At 38.8% G+C, this 18181-nt stretch overlaps 1 protein-coding gene across 1 annotated transcript in view; it reads right to left on the bottom strand.

The window, feature by feature from the left end:
- Positions 1 to 14192, bottom strand: part of SERINC5 (serine incorporator 5) — a 38691-nt gene extending 24499 nt beyond the window's left edge. Inside the window, exon 1 of the mRNA XM_063295573.1 lies at positions 13741 to 14192. Within this exon, the coding sequence (XP_063151643.1) occupies positions 13741 to 13767 (27 nt within the window). The 5' untranslated portion in view covers positions 13768 to 14192. The remainder of the gene's footprint in view (positions 1 to 13740) is intronic.
- Between the last annotated feature and the right edge of the window lie 3989 nt (positions 14193 to 18181).

Consider the following 18181-nt stretch of genomic DNA (forward strand, 5'->3'; position numbering starts at 1 on the left):
TATTTATATATGGGCTCATAGCACCATCCAAACTGTTACATTTTATTAAAATACTGTGGTTCTACATCAGGGCTGAGATAGAATTATAAACCTGAATTCCTTTTTTGTACCGCCTTGGGCCAGGTGGATATGATATTTGTTTTTGGGACTACAGGCTAAATTATTTTGTGTGGCAGGCCAGATCTGACCCATGGGCTGTAGGTTGCCAACCTCTGCTTTAATAAATTCCCAGTTTCAGCAATTGCTGTTCAATGCAATTTTCCCAACTTATGTAAACAGAGGGGTAATCTACGTTAGTAATCAGAATGTTACTGTAAGTTGTCTTGTAGTTCTTTGATTTCAGAAAGATTCCTCAGTGAGAGAAGGAACAGGAAAAAACAACAAATAAAATAGCAAGCTATAGAATAGAGTGGCTCTTCCCTACTACATGTGTACACATTCATCAAGCTTACATAAGCAGGTCCTCTTTGCCTCCTATTTTATAATCCAAAAGAGTTGGACTTTGATCTGCTGGTTTTTATCAGTCCATCAGAGAACAGCATTATTATTTAGAGGACAATTTGTGGAGGAATCTTGAGCAATTCTTGAACCTGTCCTGATTCATGGTACTTTTATCCATCAGTCATATTTAAATCTGCTCCTGGTCTCTGGCACGTAATTGTTTTACTCCATCCCTTGCACACTGTTGCATTTCCATGCACCTGGTTGTTCAGAGGGGCTGTATATACCCCATTAGACTGAGTATGCCTCATATAGTTTATTAAGTTTTTTATCCATCATGTTCACCAGAAAAGGATACTTGCAGGGGAAACCTGTAAAGAGGTTACATTCCATTCAAACATGGATTCTCAGCTGGCCTCGTTTTCTGTATATCTAAAGTACCCTTCCACAAGGATGGGCAATCTTTTGCTGTCTGTGAGGGGGGAGCGCTATTTAACAGTTTTTGAGGAATGAGGGTGCAATGCAACATAGGCAGGGCTGGGTTATGCCTATGGGAAGGGACTATTTTTTCCTTGGGTTGTAGGGCCTTTGGTTTCTTAAACCATGTTATCTCCATTTTAGTATTTACACCAAGTTTTAGTGTGATGTCTTCCTCACAACAGTGGGAAAATACACTGTTTGTTTTCAGCCTTCATAGTTGGAGAGATACTGGGAACTGAAATAAGAAAAAAAAAATCACGCTGAATTCCCAACCCTGGAACTAAAGCAGAGATATGTTACTTTATTACTTTAAACTATCTTGTATATTCCTCCATGCCACTGGCTTTAAAGCTATATTAAAGCATTCTAAGCTACACATCTGTTCAAAACTACCAATTCCTGAGACTGCATCTACCAGGCCTTTAAAAAGGGGGGGGGGAGTGTGCATACACTACCTTTATCTCTGCTTTCTTGAGGTTTTATCACTATCTGAAAGGAAAATAGACTTTCCCATCCTCTTTAATAATCTGACTTTTCCCAAGAGGAAAAAAATCCAACAGTGATAAATAGTAAACTGATGGCATCTTAGCACCTTTCCCTGCTGTGTTATGGCTAGTTACCTCCTGGGCTGTTATGCCTCGCTTATCCCCTTACCGGCCTTTGCAGCTTCTCAGCCTTTCTGTACAAGGAAAGAGGACACAAAGCTACATAGTCTGCTATTTGTAGGGAAACTGTCTTAATAACTTCTAGAAAAAGTAGGATTTGTTATTCCGCAACGGTTCTTCTAAGGTGTTTATAGATATAATTATTTCCTCAGTGCTCTTTGCATGAAAAAAGCAAAAATACCTATTTATATACCTCTGCTACCTCCCACATCACAGAAAGGCAAAACACTTCTTTAGTTTAAGCCTATTAACTCTGCCCCACATCTGATGGCCTTTTTTGTGTCAGAGTTATTTTGTATTTATGACTCAGAAAATTCCACCAAGGTTTTCACTGATCAAACAAAAATCAGGAAGCTTGTCTTTTCTGCTAAACATCTTCTAAAACCAAGCAGCAATTGACTAATTATCTTCTTGAATGTTTTTTATTCACTATACACTACTATGTTTTTGTAATGAATGAAATACAGAAGAATGGGACCACACTTGTAAGTAAAGAATACATCAATCCAAATAATCAAAAAGCAGATGACTTACAAATTCTGTATTTCTTTGGGATTTATATTGCAAATTTACACTCATATTTTCACAAATAACATTTAAAAAGAAATACAGAACACATTTTATTCATTGTTCCTCAATATGTTGCCTAAGTGACAGGAGGCAAATATGAAAAATATTGCTGTCTTTAATAAACTGTTCATGCAAATAACTTCACATCTCATTTGGCACCCAATTGGTTAAGGTAGTGATAAAATCCTAGGCAAGATCAAGCAAAGCGATAGCATAGTTTGTTTTTGGCTCAACGTAATACATGAATCTAGACTGAGTGGGAAAAACACAATCTACAGAACTACTGTAATGGCACAGAAGAGGCAAACTGGATATTAAAATACAGATGTTGTAGTACAGTATAAGAAGAAAGTCACACCCTATAATCTTTTTTCTCAAATGCACACAAAAACTGGAATTTTGCTCTGGGGTTTCTCAACCACTCATTCAAGAGCAGGCTATTACAAGCTTTACTGAGGTGAAATAAATTCCTGCCTGCTGAAGAATCTGCCATGATCCAAGGACAATTTGATTTGCTAATGCCAAGTTTGCTGCTAGTAAATGGTACTGAGTTACCCTCTTTTTTCCTTAATAAAGCTGAATCTTTCAGGCAGGTGCAATACCTATGTAACAAATGGACATTCTTTTATAAAACATGATTTTCAGAAAAGAAGACTCACATGTGGGAGCCACACCTGCAAGAGCTTATGTATAAGGAGATGGACTTAAGCTCTACCCTCGTACATGCAAACCTGCCCCTCAAAGGTACTTTCGTGAGTAAGGATGGTGAGCAGGGGGCTCCCATCCAGGCTGTAAAGCGCATGCGTAGTACTGAGGAATTAAGCAGCCATTCAAAAAGAGACACAGATCAGGCCTGCCTTAGCCTTTGGGGTTTATATGTCTGGGTTTTTCCCACGCTTATTCAGTTTGTTAGGATTCTGTTTATGTAGCAGAAATAAACATTAGAGAACTACTCCTCGTCTCAGCGTGTGTCTCACTGTTAGGACAGGTACAAATCCAGCCTCCCATAATGATCTCACTCTCATATGCATGCCTGAGCATACAAATACACTTCAATTTTCACTAGGAGAAACAGGGAAAATGGAAGATTTTTTCTTCTTCCCAGGCAAAAGGAACTAAATGATAACAGCAAACATACAGCAATTTTAGCCTCTTTTCCTTGTGCTAGAATGAACAGCATCTTCTCCAGGAGAAGATGCTGCTGCTAGGGAAAGTGGAAGGCAAAAGGAAGACGTGCCAAACAAGGGCAAGATGGATGGATGATATTCTAGAGGTGACAGGCTCGTCCTTGGGAGAGCTGGGGGTGGCATCGACTGACAGGAAGCTCTGGCGTGGGCTGGTCCATGAAGTCACGAAGAGTCAGAAGCGACTGAACGGATAAACAACAACAGAATGAACAGGCAGTTTGTTTTCTGTCTCCCCATCTCACGTTTTAAATGAAGAACACTGTTTTTTCACACCATTGGTAGCAAAAACAATACAGTACTTTTTAGCCTTTTTCTTTTCCATCCAAATGCATCTCTGCTAATTTAGCATTCAGTGGGAGTGTCTGGAATGTTGCCTGTACTGTATGTGGGCAGGTAGGAAGGAGGGAAGGACATACTGCACTCATAGGCTGGCCTGAAGCCTTCAAACCGAAAAGGCTGTCAAATTAAGCAATATTTCTCACCTCTTGCCTATCAGAACAAGAGGAGAACAGATTGTTCTCTTCACCCACACAAAGAAAGTTGCTCTGCTGCTTTCAAATATTCTATTTATTAACCGGTTGCACCAGGACATTTATCTACATTTTAATTAATTTAAGTTAAACAAGACACTTAATGCAGCAAAAGACATACTACTTCCTGGGTTACATTTCTAACTGGGTACATTGTTTTTTAAAGAACGCTAATTTGCCCAGGTTGTTTTCCAGAGGAACACTAAGGACAGGGCAAGGTATGAGCTGCTCTGGAAGCATCTGCTTATCCTGTTTTTCAGCAGTACTTGCCCTTGGCGACCCTTTTGAACTGCTTCTTTCAATGTAAGAAAATTACAAAAATAAATGAGACATCAAAAAAATGGAAATAATACATACAGTAGATAAGCAAAAATTAATAGAGTGATAAAATAACTATCTGAAGATGACTGGCATTCTTTAAAGAGGCATTATGGTTGTATTCTTGTATAAAAACAGTTTAAAAACATACAATTTTTTGTTAACATCAAAAGTAAAAAAAATCTGAACTCCATGGAGTGGTACATATAATAGTCTAAAAATATCAGATTTCAGATTAAAATAAAACAAAATCAAAAGCTAATTTAGATTTACATAAGTAGTATAACTACTTAAAACATAGCTCAAACCATGGATTCAGAAACATTTAAAAAAATTTCTTGCTGGGTTTCTTTTTTAAAAATAAGCATGTATGTCAACTCAGAATTAAATCCCACTAATTCAGTGTGTCTTTATTCAATGTAAGCTTGCTATATTACTGTGAAAATAGGAGCCAGTTTGGTCTAGTGGTTAAGGTGCTGGGCTAGAAACCAGGGGACTGTGAGTTCTAGTCCTGCAAGCCGGCTGGGTGACCTTGGGCCAGTCCCTCTCTCTCAGCCCAACTCACCTCACAGGGTTGCTGTTGTGGGGAAAATAGGAGGAGGAAGGAGTATTAGGTATGTTTGCCGCCTTGAGTTATTTATAAAAAAAAACAATAAAGGCGGGATTAAAATAAAATTTTAAAAAGTCCACCAAGTGATTGAGTCTACACACAGTGCTATGCCCAATAGCCTAAAAATTAAGCAAATCAATAAAACATGCTTCAGTTATTAAACAAATATGTGATGAATGCTGATTGAGTAGATCACAACTGAGTGGATGTCACAACAGGGTATCCAAAAAACCATGCTTTATAAACTTCTGTTATCTGTGTTCACACAATACGCTAAGCAAAAAACAATATACCACATTAAAGTTTGATACAATGTACAAAGCCAGATAGGAATACTGAATGTTGGCACCCTATTTTCTCAGAAGTACACCTTGTTGAACTAACATGTGTTTATATTTGTACTTGTCATGAGTAAGGATGGCGAGCAGGGGGCTCCCATCCAGACTGTTAAGCGCATGCGTAGCACCGAGGAATTGGTCAGCCATTCAAAGACCAGTTCCTTGTCTCAGCGTGTTTCCTGGCTGTTAGGACAGTACTTCACATTCAAAGTAATTTTGTGAGAATTTCATGTTGTGAATGAGACAATGATATATTTATTTTTTATGGGTGTGTACTAGAGTGAAATATGGCTTGCCGGGATGAGTCATAGCTAATGCAGTCCAAATTACTGTGGAACATAACACAGTGGTTATCTATTATATCTGAACAATCTTGAATTAAAAATAAAACCTAGAAGTAACTTCAGTGTATTTTGGCCTTTGATATCAGGGGCAGCTGATAGGATGTGTAATTGTTACTTTCACTGCCAAATTTCTGCCTCTATCCAATATGGTTGTTCTACATTTATTTTTGTTGGCAGTCTGAGCACTATGCATCTCATCTCCACAACCATTTTGCTTAGAATGTTATATATTTCAGAGATGTAGGCTAATTTCTGAAAGGGCCAATATACGAAAAACTATCCTTAATATGGCAGCAGAAATAAATTAGTTGTCAACTAGCATTAAGGATGAATCTTGTTAAACATAGTATTTTAATTGAGTTATATTGATCTGCCTTGAGCTGTAAAGTACAAGAACTTATACAGCTAGCGAGTATCCCTGGATCTCCAGACACTGAACTGAAAACACAAGGCCAGCTGAGCCCTACCATACATCAAAAGTCAGGATCCATTCCTGAAATAGGTCACACCCTGCACCATTTTCACAGCCAAATGTTTGGACCAGACTAATTAAATTGCATTCCCTGGATTTCCTGTTATAGCTATTATCGGAAAGAGAGAAATATCTTGCTAAAAACTATTAATATTTCCTATGTTTTAGAAAGGAACCAGCAATTTGTTTTGTCTACTTCCAGACTGCATGTGCAAATGAGCCTTTTTTTATAAATGAAATTCTCTTAAGCTACTCACAGGATTGTTGCCAGGGGGGTGGGGGGTGGGGGACTGGAGGAGAGTACCATGTATACCATCTTGAACTCCTGGGGGAAAGGTGGAGTATCAGTTAATAGATTTACCAGTCAAATAAATGGGTGTGATCTAGAAAATTCAAGGACTCTTTTTGTCATCCCATTAAAATGTAATTGTTTTCTGGGCCAAATTCCTGAGACTGATTGTTAATTGCTTATGGCAGAGCTAGGAAACTCAGTTTCAGGCTGCATATTGTCCCAAAATTCCTTTTCTGTGAACCTCCTCTGACTGCAGTTCCTAATAAACAGCATCACCATTTTGAAACTCTAAATATACAAAAAATGTAGAGTAAATCCTAATATAGGTCTATTAAGAGAGCCAGTTTGGTGTAGTGGTTAAGGCACTAGGCTGGAAACTGGGAGACAGTGAGTTCTAGTACGCCTTAGGCACAAAGCCAGCTGGGTGACCTTGGGCCAGTCACTCTCTCTCAGCCCCAGGAAGGAGGCAACGGCAAGCCACTTACGAAAAAACCTTGCCAAGAAGACTGCAGGGACTAGACTAGGTTATCGCCAGGAGTCAATGCTGACTTGAAGACGTGTGCATGCGCACCATCCCCAATTAAGTAAGGTGTGAAAATTAAAAATGTGAATTGTGTGCACCTGTGCACATTTGTGTATGAATCTATATGTATGTTATGTTTCTACCTAACTCAAACCCATGAAAAATGGAGAATTCTGCCCTTAGACTTTTGCATGAAACATGTCTGTTTAGTGTAGTCATAAATGCCTCTCTTTAAGTGCAAAAATGCAATAAATACACTAAATTTATGGAAGCTGAATTAGACATTTGAAACTGGCAGATATTTTACTCAGTATTATAGACTGCTTTTCCCTAATACAGACACCTTATTGTTCTTGGACTCAAGATGTTGACAGGCATTAATTTCTTGGATGCTGTAGAGTACTTTTAAGATGTGATAGAACTGGAACCTGTAGAGACCATTCCATTAGTTTCTCACAGTGACTTCCTGGAGTGCTAGGCAGGCCTGGGGAGCTCTAGAGTCTGTACAGCCACAATTTACAGCATTCATTACCCTTGGCTAAGCAGTTGAGGCTGCTGAAGGGCCAAAGATTCCCTACTCCTCTGCTAGTACAGTATAAGGAGCCCACATATTTGCATATGTGTAGAACAGTAATTTGTGATTACTGATAGAAGCTGCTAATCCAAAATTAATTTATCATTGAGAATTACATTAAATTTATGAGCTTTCAACTACAGGGCTACTTGGAGGAGATTCTTGTTCACCGCAGGGGATCAGGCAGTAAGTATATTTGGACTTATACAAGATAACCTTCAGGCTTCTATCACATGCAAGATCAGCAAATCACTTTCATGGAGGTTAACAGTGATTTATTTGACTCTATAGCTGGGTTTGTACATTGCATTAAGCCATGATGTGATTTGGTTAGTTTTGGCTTAGTGTAAAATGTGAATCGAGCCAATTATGGCTTAGTCAATAACCAAGTTAAAACAAACCATAGCTTGGCACTGCACGTAAAGCTAGCCTACAAGAACAGTTATCAAGAAATCTGAAATCCCAAACTCATCTATTTTCAGTTTAATATAGTATCCTTTCTGTTAAACTATAGGCAACTCACACTATTAAACTTACGTTTCGGAACAGAATGCAGCTCTGCAACCATTGTTTAATAGTAAAGAATGACTATAGGTCTTGCCACGCAAAAATAAAGTTTTCAGTTGCTCATCCTATATCCTATTTTACTGAACATTAATGTTAAACAGGATGTATTTATTTTAAGTAAGTCAATAAACCACAGCAAATCACAGTATTTTTTAAAAAGTTGCATTACAACTAAAGCTTGACTCCTGGTGAGTTACATGGACACATCCATGTAGTTTTCCTGGAGATGACAGGGAGATGGCTTGCCATTATATTCTTCTGGAATGTTTTTCAACTTTCCAGTCTCATGCACAGCCTTGGATCTTAGTAATGGGGAGACCAATCCTGCTTAGCTTTCTAGATCACCCAAAGTTGGCTAAGTGTTGCCACCTAGCTGGGCAATTCATTCATTCATAGGATCAACTCAAAAAATGAGAGCAGAACAATTCATACAAACTTTTAAACACTAGACAATCTATACTATCAAGAACCCGTTTTATTTCAAACAGCAGCAAGCCCTAAACTATTTAACTACAATTCACTAAGACAGGAGGACTATATATTTTGAGTACTAACATCTGTCTAAACTTTTAGTTGGCTTACTTCTTAATATTACAGGTTGGCACTCTTCCTTTAAGCCATTCTTCCTTAACCTAATATCTCCCCAACTAAGCCAATTCTCATGATGTCTCAGGATTCTAAAACTTGTAGTGCCAATACATTTGGAAGGCATAACTAGGGGAACATTTTTTTATTTTCTGGTTAGGATTTGGAGAAAACTGTAGTTATTTTAGGAGTATAAGCAATGATGAGAGCTACAGGATTTAGAAAACCACTAAAAATTGGAGAGGAGGATAAATTTTATTTGCTATTCCTAAGAATATTTCTTAAAAATTGTATGGCATGAGCTCATGTTCAGAACCAAAAAAAGGAACTGAAATTTTTTTCTTCATGTAATGTAAATGTATAACAAACATTTCCTGAGTAAAACTCACAACAGAGATTTCCTTCTGCAAGTTTCTACTAAAAACAAATGCATGTCCTTAATTTTATCTTAAAGCATTATTTCTAGCCCCATACTAACTAAAGAACAGAACCGCAAAACTAGCAAGCTTACAGTTTACTTTTTAAAAATATATAAATCAAGATGTAATGTAAATAAAAGTATAGTCATACAGCCAACCTCATGTCTATATTACATTTATATACAATGAATCCTGAAAAACAAATTAACTAAAGTTTTCCACTGCAGCTGCTTTATTTAAGATAGAGGTCAACTTTCTAGTCTCAAGAGACGCTATATAGAAAAGCCACATGTAAATTCCCATTTCCTGTGAAACATAAGCAAAAACGAATCACCACTGTGCAAGTAACAGGGCAGTTATTTCTCTTTCAAAGGATAAAAAATCTTTCTCCAATGGAGGAATTTGGTTCACTACAGCTGGAGGGCAGACAGGTGATCTCTGTCAAGAAGAAGGTAATGCCTAAGCCATATTATGGTTTGCCTGGTGTAGCACAATGGCTGAACCCCTTCAATTCCGGCTTTTTCATCAATCTTTGGTAAACAAAGCATGGCTTAGCTCAGTGCATGTAGCCAAAAAGATAAGCTAGCTTTAAATTGTTCTCTGTCATCATATGATAGAAAAACAACATAATTTAGACTTGTGGCAGTAAGATAGTGAAAAAGCTGTCAACTATTTTGTGACTAAGTACAACTCAACAGTCCAATTAAGAAGAGGTAGCTGGCTCAGAACAAAAAGCAAAACAGGGTTGAACCTGGTTAGTGTTTGAATGGGAGACCACAAGGAAATCCGGGCTCTAGAGGCTAGACTGTGGAGTCTACAAAAATCTTGGAAGGCGGCAATGGCAACCATTTTAATACTTCTGCCATAAAAAGTATATGCATGTATCCATGAAGTCTTCAAGAGCAAAGCTTGCCTTACCAGTCCATCTATCCTGAGTACTAACAGAAAATAGCTGTCATGGCAGAGAGGTGTTCATTTAGAAAATGGCTACTGTGATGGGCATAATCAGTCTTGATGAGGGAACTTCTAACACAACACAACACAACACAACACTGACCTGAGCCTAAGCAGGGTTGGATGTATTTACTATTTGGATGAGAGACCACTAGGAAATCAAAGAGATGTAAACCAAAATGGTAAGCTGAAATAACACCCCAGAATGGTAAGCCACTTTTCTGTTGTTGCTAAGCAAACAATATGACATATCCATCTAGTCACCAAAAACAAAGTCTGACTCAAAGGTTTTATTTTATTTTATTTATTTATCTATCAAATTTTATCACTGCCCATCTCCCCCCCAAAGGAGGGACTCTGGGCGGTTTACAATAAAAACGTTAAAATTCAATACAATTATAAATGCAATAAATACAAACACAGTCACCCTAATCCTCCATTGCTCTGGCTTTTTGTTAGCCTTTCATTCTGACGCAAATGATTTTAGAGATGGGCAAAAAAATATTTCTGTAGAATGTAAGAAAATCTATTCAGTGGCGGACTTCCGGCGGAAGAAATGGTGGCCAAAGACTGCTCCGAAAAGCAGAGCCGACGACCATGGCAGAATGAAGAGCCAGTGAGTAGACCAGCTCTACATAATTCCTCTCCAGATAAGGAGAGGACTTGAGATCATTCACAAGTACTCCAGATAGCTGCTCTGCGCAAGGAGACTACAAGGCAGCAGTCTCCGACAGGTTTAGAGCTCTGGGAGATGAGGGAACAGCCATCTTGCTCAAACCGCAGTTGGTGCCTTTGAAAGGACACTGAGTTTGCACACTTCCCCTTTTCTAATTACTTTCAGAAATTGCTTGTTAACAGATTTTCAGCTATTAGGAACCTTTGGATCAACAAGTTTGACAACACTGGGTGAGTTTCCTTAAATCCTTAGTGAAAGAAAATTTTAATTACAAGAACTTAATATTTTTTTTCAAATAGACAGCAAAAGGGTGATTAAACTTTACAAATGGACTAAGGGTCCAGATAAATCTGAAATAAGACTTTGAAATTAATTATATAGAATCCTTCCCGGGGGGAAATGCTTTTGTTTTGAATTTTTTTTTAAAAAAAAATAAGATTTTAAAAATTGGATATTGGAGGGAACTAGAGATTACAACTAAAGGAGAAGAATACATAAACGCAACTTACAATTACAGAATGAAGCAAAATATTTTAACATTGGACAAATTGAAGGATGTTTTTGAACAATGGACTCAGAAGTTAATTTTAATAGTGTCAACAGAGACATCTGCCTCTATGGAGAGACTGTCTAAAAAATTTTAGGGAAGACAAACAAGTTCTACCTGACAAGATTGAGACTGAGTTGAAAGTGGATTTACAAATGACAGGCTACAAGAATGACATGGAAAAAGATGCTACACTGGACATACAAAAGAAGCCAGCTGATGTTTTAATAATTAAAAGGGATATACAAACAATAAACCAAGAGAGTGACCTGGATAATTTTCCTATATTGGATTTACAAAAGAGCCTTGCTAAAGTTTTGAAGAATCTCATGAGAAGAGACAAAGAAAAACTAAAAAGAAATCAAGTTCTAGGACATTATTTGAGTGGACTAAAGATTAAGATTGTTAGAAGTAAAAGGAAGGAATATAAAATTGGTTTATTTGATCAAGATTAAAATAGATTTGTTTTTTCTGGTAAAACTTAATGGACTCTTGCTAACACCAGGACTGAAATGACAATGCTTTATGGATTGGTTTATAAAACTAAAACTTTAACCCATGAACAGATTTTCTTTTTGTAGTAAAGACTATAATTACAACAGTAAAATATTATTGGGATATGGGAAGAAGAGATCATTTGTTGTACTTTAAGAGGAGGTGGTAAGTTACTAAAATTGTTTATACTTCTGATGAAGGTGGGAAGTCACTTCTTTCTATATCTTTTCTTTTCCTTTACCATATTCTTACTTTCCTATTTCTTTTTTTCCTTTTCCCCTTTCTTTTCTGCACCTTTTTTATTCTACTTTTTAGTTTGTATTAGTTTTTTACTGTTGTAATTATAAACTTTAAGAACATTACTACCAAAAAAAAAGTCTGTTCATTGGGTTAAAATTTTAGTAGATACTTACTGGATATGAAATATATAAGGTAAAAAAATGCACATGGCTAGACTGTCAACAACAGGACTCCAAATTCTATACAAGCCATTACCACATGTGGTCACCAGTTGCAAGTTAAGATGCTATCAAATTTCTATCATCCTTTCATATAGTAACATATTTCACATGCACAGTTAGAAAATGTAAGCACTTATACACTCCTTCATTAGATTATGACTTATGAAAATAGGAAGAATTGGATCTAGAGTTGAAAATCCCTGCTTCTATTTTAGAAGATTTCTTATTCTGCAGGCAGAATGGAGAATTGGGGGCGGGGGGGGGCGGTCAAGTTCTTCCATCTCCAGGACAGGTCTATGTTAACTACAATATAGGAAACAGAAATAATACAGAAGTAGATGCATCTTTTTTAGTAGAGATTTGCTGTTCCTCAGATTAAAGAATGGTTAGTTTTCTTCTTCAATACCTGTTTGGGAAAGGGTGTAAATTTTTAACAGTACAAAAGGGATGCCTGAAGGTAGCACATTTACACACAATGTTTCACTTGATCAAGGTATTATAGTAACCTAGTTCACATGTCGCTCTAACCAAAAATTTTATTTGTGCTTTACTGAAAGCAACTATGCTTTATTCAGTAAATTATAGCTCAGTAGAATGTGTAAGCTCCACCCACAGTGGAAAAAATTATTTTCTTATGATACTTGTTAGAGAAAAAACTAACTTATTAAAGAGGACTTTTGTGTATGACACTACTATACTGTAAAGGTGCTTTCTTATTTTCCTACCTGTCATTTAATATAAACAGCAAGAAGTATTTTAATTTATTGGTTTCTGTTGCCTGATGGACACTAACAACATTCAAATAAAAATAAAATATATCATCACAAGCTCTTCTGGTGTCATATGTAAACTATATTAGATTTATTTGACAGGGAAACAACAGAAAATATAACCACTGAAACTTCGGAATTTGCTACTAATTAGCAACTTTTAAAATCATAGCACAATGACCTAAAAGATTCAGTGTTATAATTAAATATAATATACTAAGCAAATATAATATAGGCATGGAAGTATAGTTACAAAAAATGCATACGACTGAATTTAGACAAATTCCAAGCAACTTAAATTGGGATTGGTTTGCACGATGACAACTGAGTAGCATCAGTGTAACTAAATACAGTAACTATTGTTTTGTTTTATCAAAACACACGGATTTTAGCAGCATCTTCCTTAGTGCAATCCTCTTGATTATTTTGATAAATTCCTTTGACAGCCCTCCCATCATAAAGCAGGACATATCCTTTATAAACTATATAGCAAAGTGACACAGAGAAAAACAAAGCAGCATAAACGAAATCAGCAATATCTGAATCCGAGTCTGCAAGCATCAGCTTGGCCCTGATTTCCGGTTAGCAGGGCTGTGAAAACGCCAAGCGGTCCCCGACGCCCATTCGACCGACAGGGAAAGCAATTTGCAGCTGGGAAATCAGATCACGCGCTCAGCTAGATCCTAGTTCGACCCCAGCCATTTAGCGCTGCTTGGAGAATCCTCGTCGGGAGTTAGGATTCTGCCCAGAGAGGCGCACCGCCAGCGCATCCCCTGCCCGACGCGAAGGCGGCGGGGGAACATTGTCCAGAGAAAAGAAGCGTTGGCGCAGCCCCCAAGGACACTGCCTGCCACGCAGCCAGGGTGGAGCTTCTTAGCAAGGCTCCCTCACCCCGAGAGAGAAACCTTCGCACGCGCCTTACCTGGCCGGCACAGCAAGGCGCAGACATGGTAGCCGCCGCGCAGCGCTTTCCCCGCACCTGCCCGCACCCTTCAGGCGCCTGGCGGCCTCGCCCGACAAGTCGGCGACGGCGGGCAGCTGCGGGGTCTCCTCCGGCTCAGAGAACGACGAGCGCAGCCTGCTGCGGCGTGGCCCCGACACGCAGCCTTCCAGAGGCTGACCCGGTTCTTGCGTGCAATCTTCAGGGCGGAGGAGCTGCTAGCTCGAGCCCAGCCCAAACAGTGGGATTAGGCTTCCGCTGTCGTCAGTTTGCATCTAAGGAGCTAGATGGCTTTCCGGTGCGGGGGCCGTGTTAGAGAAGAGGGAGAGGATCAGGATCGGGGAAATCCAGCAGCAGGCCACCTGTCCGCGTTCACACGCCCAGGGACTCTCGCGGGCTCGGAGGTGAAGCGCAGGCGCGAAGCCAGGCGGTCGGGCTTCCCGGGAGAGAAGGGGGGAGAGGGAGGAGTTGGAGCCGGGGAGTGCGCTTGTTTACGAGAGGGAAGGGGAGAGTCAGCCGGTGGCTTCCGTGGTTGCCGCTCTGCGGTGGGGCTACTCCTGGGGTGGTCAGGGCACCCATCGTTTTCAGGGAGGAAAATGCCTGGCGGACCCCGCTAGTAAGGCGACTCGCTTCACTCCTTGCATTTTATTTTACATCTGAAAGCGCCTTTCTGCTGGGTGAGGCAGGAGCTTGCTTCTCTCGGTCTGTATTTTTTTTTTGCAAGGAAAGCTTCGGAGCTTCTCATTTTTTCAAGCTTTGTGGGACGACCCCATCTCTTGATAGAGCCTGTCTCTTTGTATTCCCTTTGTACATATGTCTTATAATTGTTTAAATTATTTCATGTATTGTGTATTCTACTCACAATTGTAGTGTATTTTACGGTGTTGTAAGCATGTTTTTTTTTTCAGTCCCTTGACAAAGAGGTATCTCCTCGAAATGCATTGAGACTCGGTTATAATGCAGTCTTCCTTACACAATTTTCCTTCTTTTCCACGTACAGTATTTGGTGGTGTTAATTCCTCCATTGGCTCTCAACTTAATGACTGATTTAAAAAAATGTTCAAGTCAAGGAAGACGTGAAAATGTCAGCGTAGTTCTATAAAAAAATGAGAATTCTTTTGCAGGGCCGCAACTAGGGTCTGTGTCACCTGGGGCAAACATGGATTCCACGCCCATTTTGGGACCCACCCAGCGCGGCCCCCGGGGCACATGCCCCAGTTGCCCTCCCCCCCCAGTTGCGGCCCTGATTCTGTGCATTATAAAGATACAAAGGGAATTCTGAGCAGTCTGAAGCGCTGAATGTAAGAACTGTCAGTTTTTCTATTCCTGGATCTCTCAACAGTTTTCAGTATCTTCGACTAGACCAGTGTTTCTCAACCTTGGCAACTTGAAGATGGGTGGACTTCAATTCCCAGAATTCCCCAGCTAGCACTGGGAGTTGAAGGCCACCCATCTTAAAAGTTGCCAGGTTGGGAATACACTGCTCTAAAGAGTAACCATAAAAGAATACTATATACCTCAAAAATGTAGCAGAAGGCATTAGAAAGATCCCCTTCAAGGAAAAACTACAGTGTTGGGCTCAGACTAGACAGCAGCTAAGGAAATAGGTGCATGCAGTGGGAAATATTACAATGTTTTCACCAGATTAGAACAGGTTAAAAGTAAATGCAGGGATGTTCGGGACTAGTAAAACGAAATGCTTCTTTAGCCAACACCTAGTGAACTATAGAATTTGTCGACCTCCAATGTGATGAGCACCACCAATACTGATGCTTTTAAAAGGGAATCAGACCATTCATGGACAATAGCATCAGTGGCTACTTCTGATGCTTTCATTGTTAATTCTGGATGGGGTTACACTACCCTAGACAGAACTGATGTGCAGTTTGGGGTGTCCTCTAGACTTCTGTCTCCTGCTTAAAAGAGCAGATGGCAGCTGTGACCTATGTACATATTCATCTTGTGTCTCAACTTTTTACATTCCTGAATTGGGCTGCTACTCAGTCACTCGTGCCTTAATTCTCACTTGGACTACTGCATTGTGCTTTACATGGGGCAGCCCTTGAAGACTACTCAGAAGCTACAGTTGGTTCACCTCAGTATCTTCATGTAACACCACTACTGGCTCTACTGGCTTCTGGATGTTTGTGAGACCATTTATCTCCAGTTCTCTCTGCTGGTCCTGTAAGATCTGACAGGGTTAGTACATTTCAGGTACCATCAATTAAAGTGTGTCTGCTTATGGGATCCAAGAATGCCCTTTCCTTCCCAGCACCTGACCTATGGAATAACCTCTCTCCCTCCCCGTTGCAGATTCAGTTCATCCTGGCCCTGCTGGCCTTTAAGAATGTTCTGAAGACTTGATTCTTCTCCCAGGCACTGGCCCAAGATGGTATATATACCTGTTGTAACTATGGGAGTTGTGAGTCTGTCCCCTGGTGCAATATGTTTTATTATGTTTAATTATCATTTTGCTTTGTATTTGTTTTAACCCTAGTCTGTTGCCCGGAGTTGCTTGACAAGTAGGCGGCCATATAAATTGAACAAACAATTCTGTAATTACATTTTGAATTATAGTAATTAAATACCAATTGCTAGAGATAGCAGTGGAAGATGGCTGATCAATCCCCCAGCCTGTTTTGGGGCTTAATGCATGCATAAGGTTGTACTGTATGGCACAAAATATTGCCCTAATTAGGCCTCTGCTTGATCTAGCATGGTAGTTTTATGCTCTCCTTAATGAAAAACATACTGTCAAGCAAACACATCTTAAATTGCACCATGCCTATTAATGGAGCAAAACCCCAAAGAACAAAGTAATTAATCGAGATCACAATACAAGATACACTGCAAAGAAGTAGATAAATAAATACATGTTCAATACTTGGCCGTGAAAATATGTGTGATATTTTTGAAAAAAAAAATGGAACAAGTAGAAAATGTATGAATTAGGTTCTATTTATTCAGTGGTAGAACCTAAATCTTATCCTTTCCTCCTCTTTCCTGTTATTTTTTCTGTCACTCAAGCATGGTTAGTAAATTCTTCATAGTCAGGCCCTATTGGTTTTAGTGAGGAAACCATATAAATACTATTGGGATATTATTCCCTGAAAAGGCAAGATGGATCACAGTTCCAATATGCAATCAAGCTAACAGCCCTGTGCCATTCAATTTAACTCCTGGGAATGAAATTTAAATATTGAAAACAAGCCAATGCTGTTTCTACAGAAAAAAAAAAATGCTTACGTATATACTTGAGTAGTAGTGTTAAAACAAACCATGATTTGTGGAATAAACCACAAATGGCTGAGTTTATTCAATGTGCTAAGCCATAAACTATAACAACAGGTTTACATGTCATGGTAAACCAAATCAAAACCATAAACATTAGCTTGTGAGAATTTGGCATTCCACTTTAGTGTAGGTAAGGTAATCTGATCTCCTCCCACATGGAGAAATCAAAAACTTAACCTCTTTCAATGTATGCTACACAATTCCTAAAGCTGAGCAAAGAGATGCTTTGTAATGCACAGGAATATGTATAACAGACCTCTTTCCAAATAATTAAAGCGGCTACTTTTTTGCAAGGCTTTTGTGGATGCTTCAGAAGCTGCTCCCAGCTGTCTTCTCATCACCAGCATCTGCCATCACTTCACTATACTACCAAGAGAATGGAGTGGAGTGGCTGCTTCCATAGGAAGAACGTGAAGTGACTGTGCACATGCATAAGGAGAAGCTTCTGAAATATCTGTGGAAGCCTTGCCAAAAATGTTGCTTTGATGATTTGAAAAGTGCTCCATTCTTGCTCCCATGAGCTGCAAAACATCTCTTACAAATATTTGGCACAGGCCTAATAAATCCCAGTGAAGAAACCCCTATTTCATAGACATGAAAATCCTAGAGTGTCTTGAGCGGGAAGCATAAAATTGTTATGGAATAAATACATCCACAGATTTTCCAGGGACATTCCAGTAATCTCTCTGATTTAGTTCATCCATTTTATCCATTCTTATATCTCTACTTTCCTCAACCTTGTGAAACAGTTCTTTTTTCTGATCCAACATCTGCTCTACATCATGTTCAAAATATTTGAGTTTCTGCTTGGTAATCTCGTTGCTCAAGAAGCAAGCAGCTTTATCATATATACTGGAGCATACTGTTAGAACAAAAATATTTTGGCCTTCTCTTTGCCTAACATGAGTATCTGGAAAAAAGTTTCATTTCTAATCTTCGCCTTTGCAATTTATTTAAAATTTTCCAATTCATTCAGCAGAAAACTATACTGAGTGTTGTGTATTCACACTTAAAACATTTTTACTCACCAAGTCATTTTTAGTATTTTTATTTTTCCTTTTTAAAAAAAGTGATAATACATGGTTGTTATGTATTGAAATACTACACACATATTACATACATTTACAAA

Source organism: Candoia aspera, chromosome 2, assembly GCF_035149785.1.
Source record: "Candoia aspera isolate rCanAsp1 chromosome 2, rCanAsp1.hap2, whole genome shotgun sequence".
Classification (NCBI taxonomy): domain Eukaryota; kingdom Metazoa; phylum Chordata; class Lepidosauria; order Squamata; family Boidae; genus Candoia; species Candoia aspera.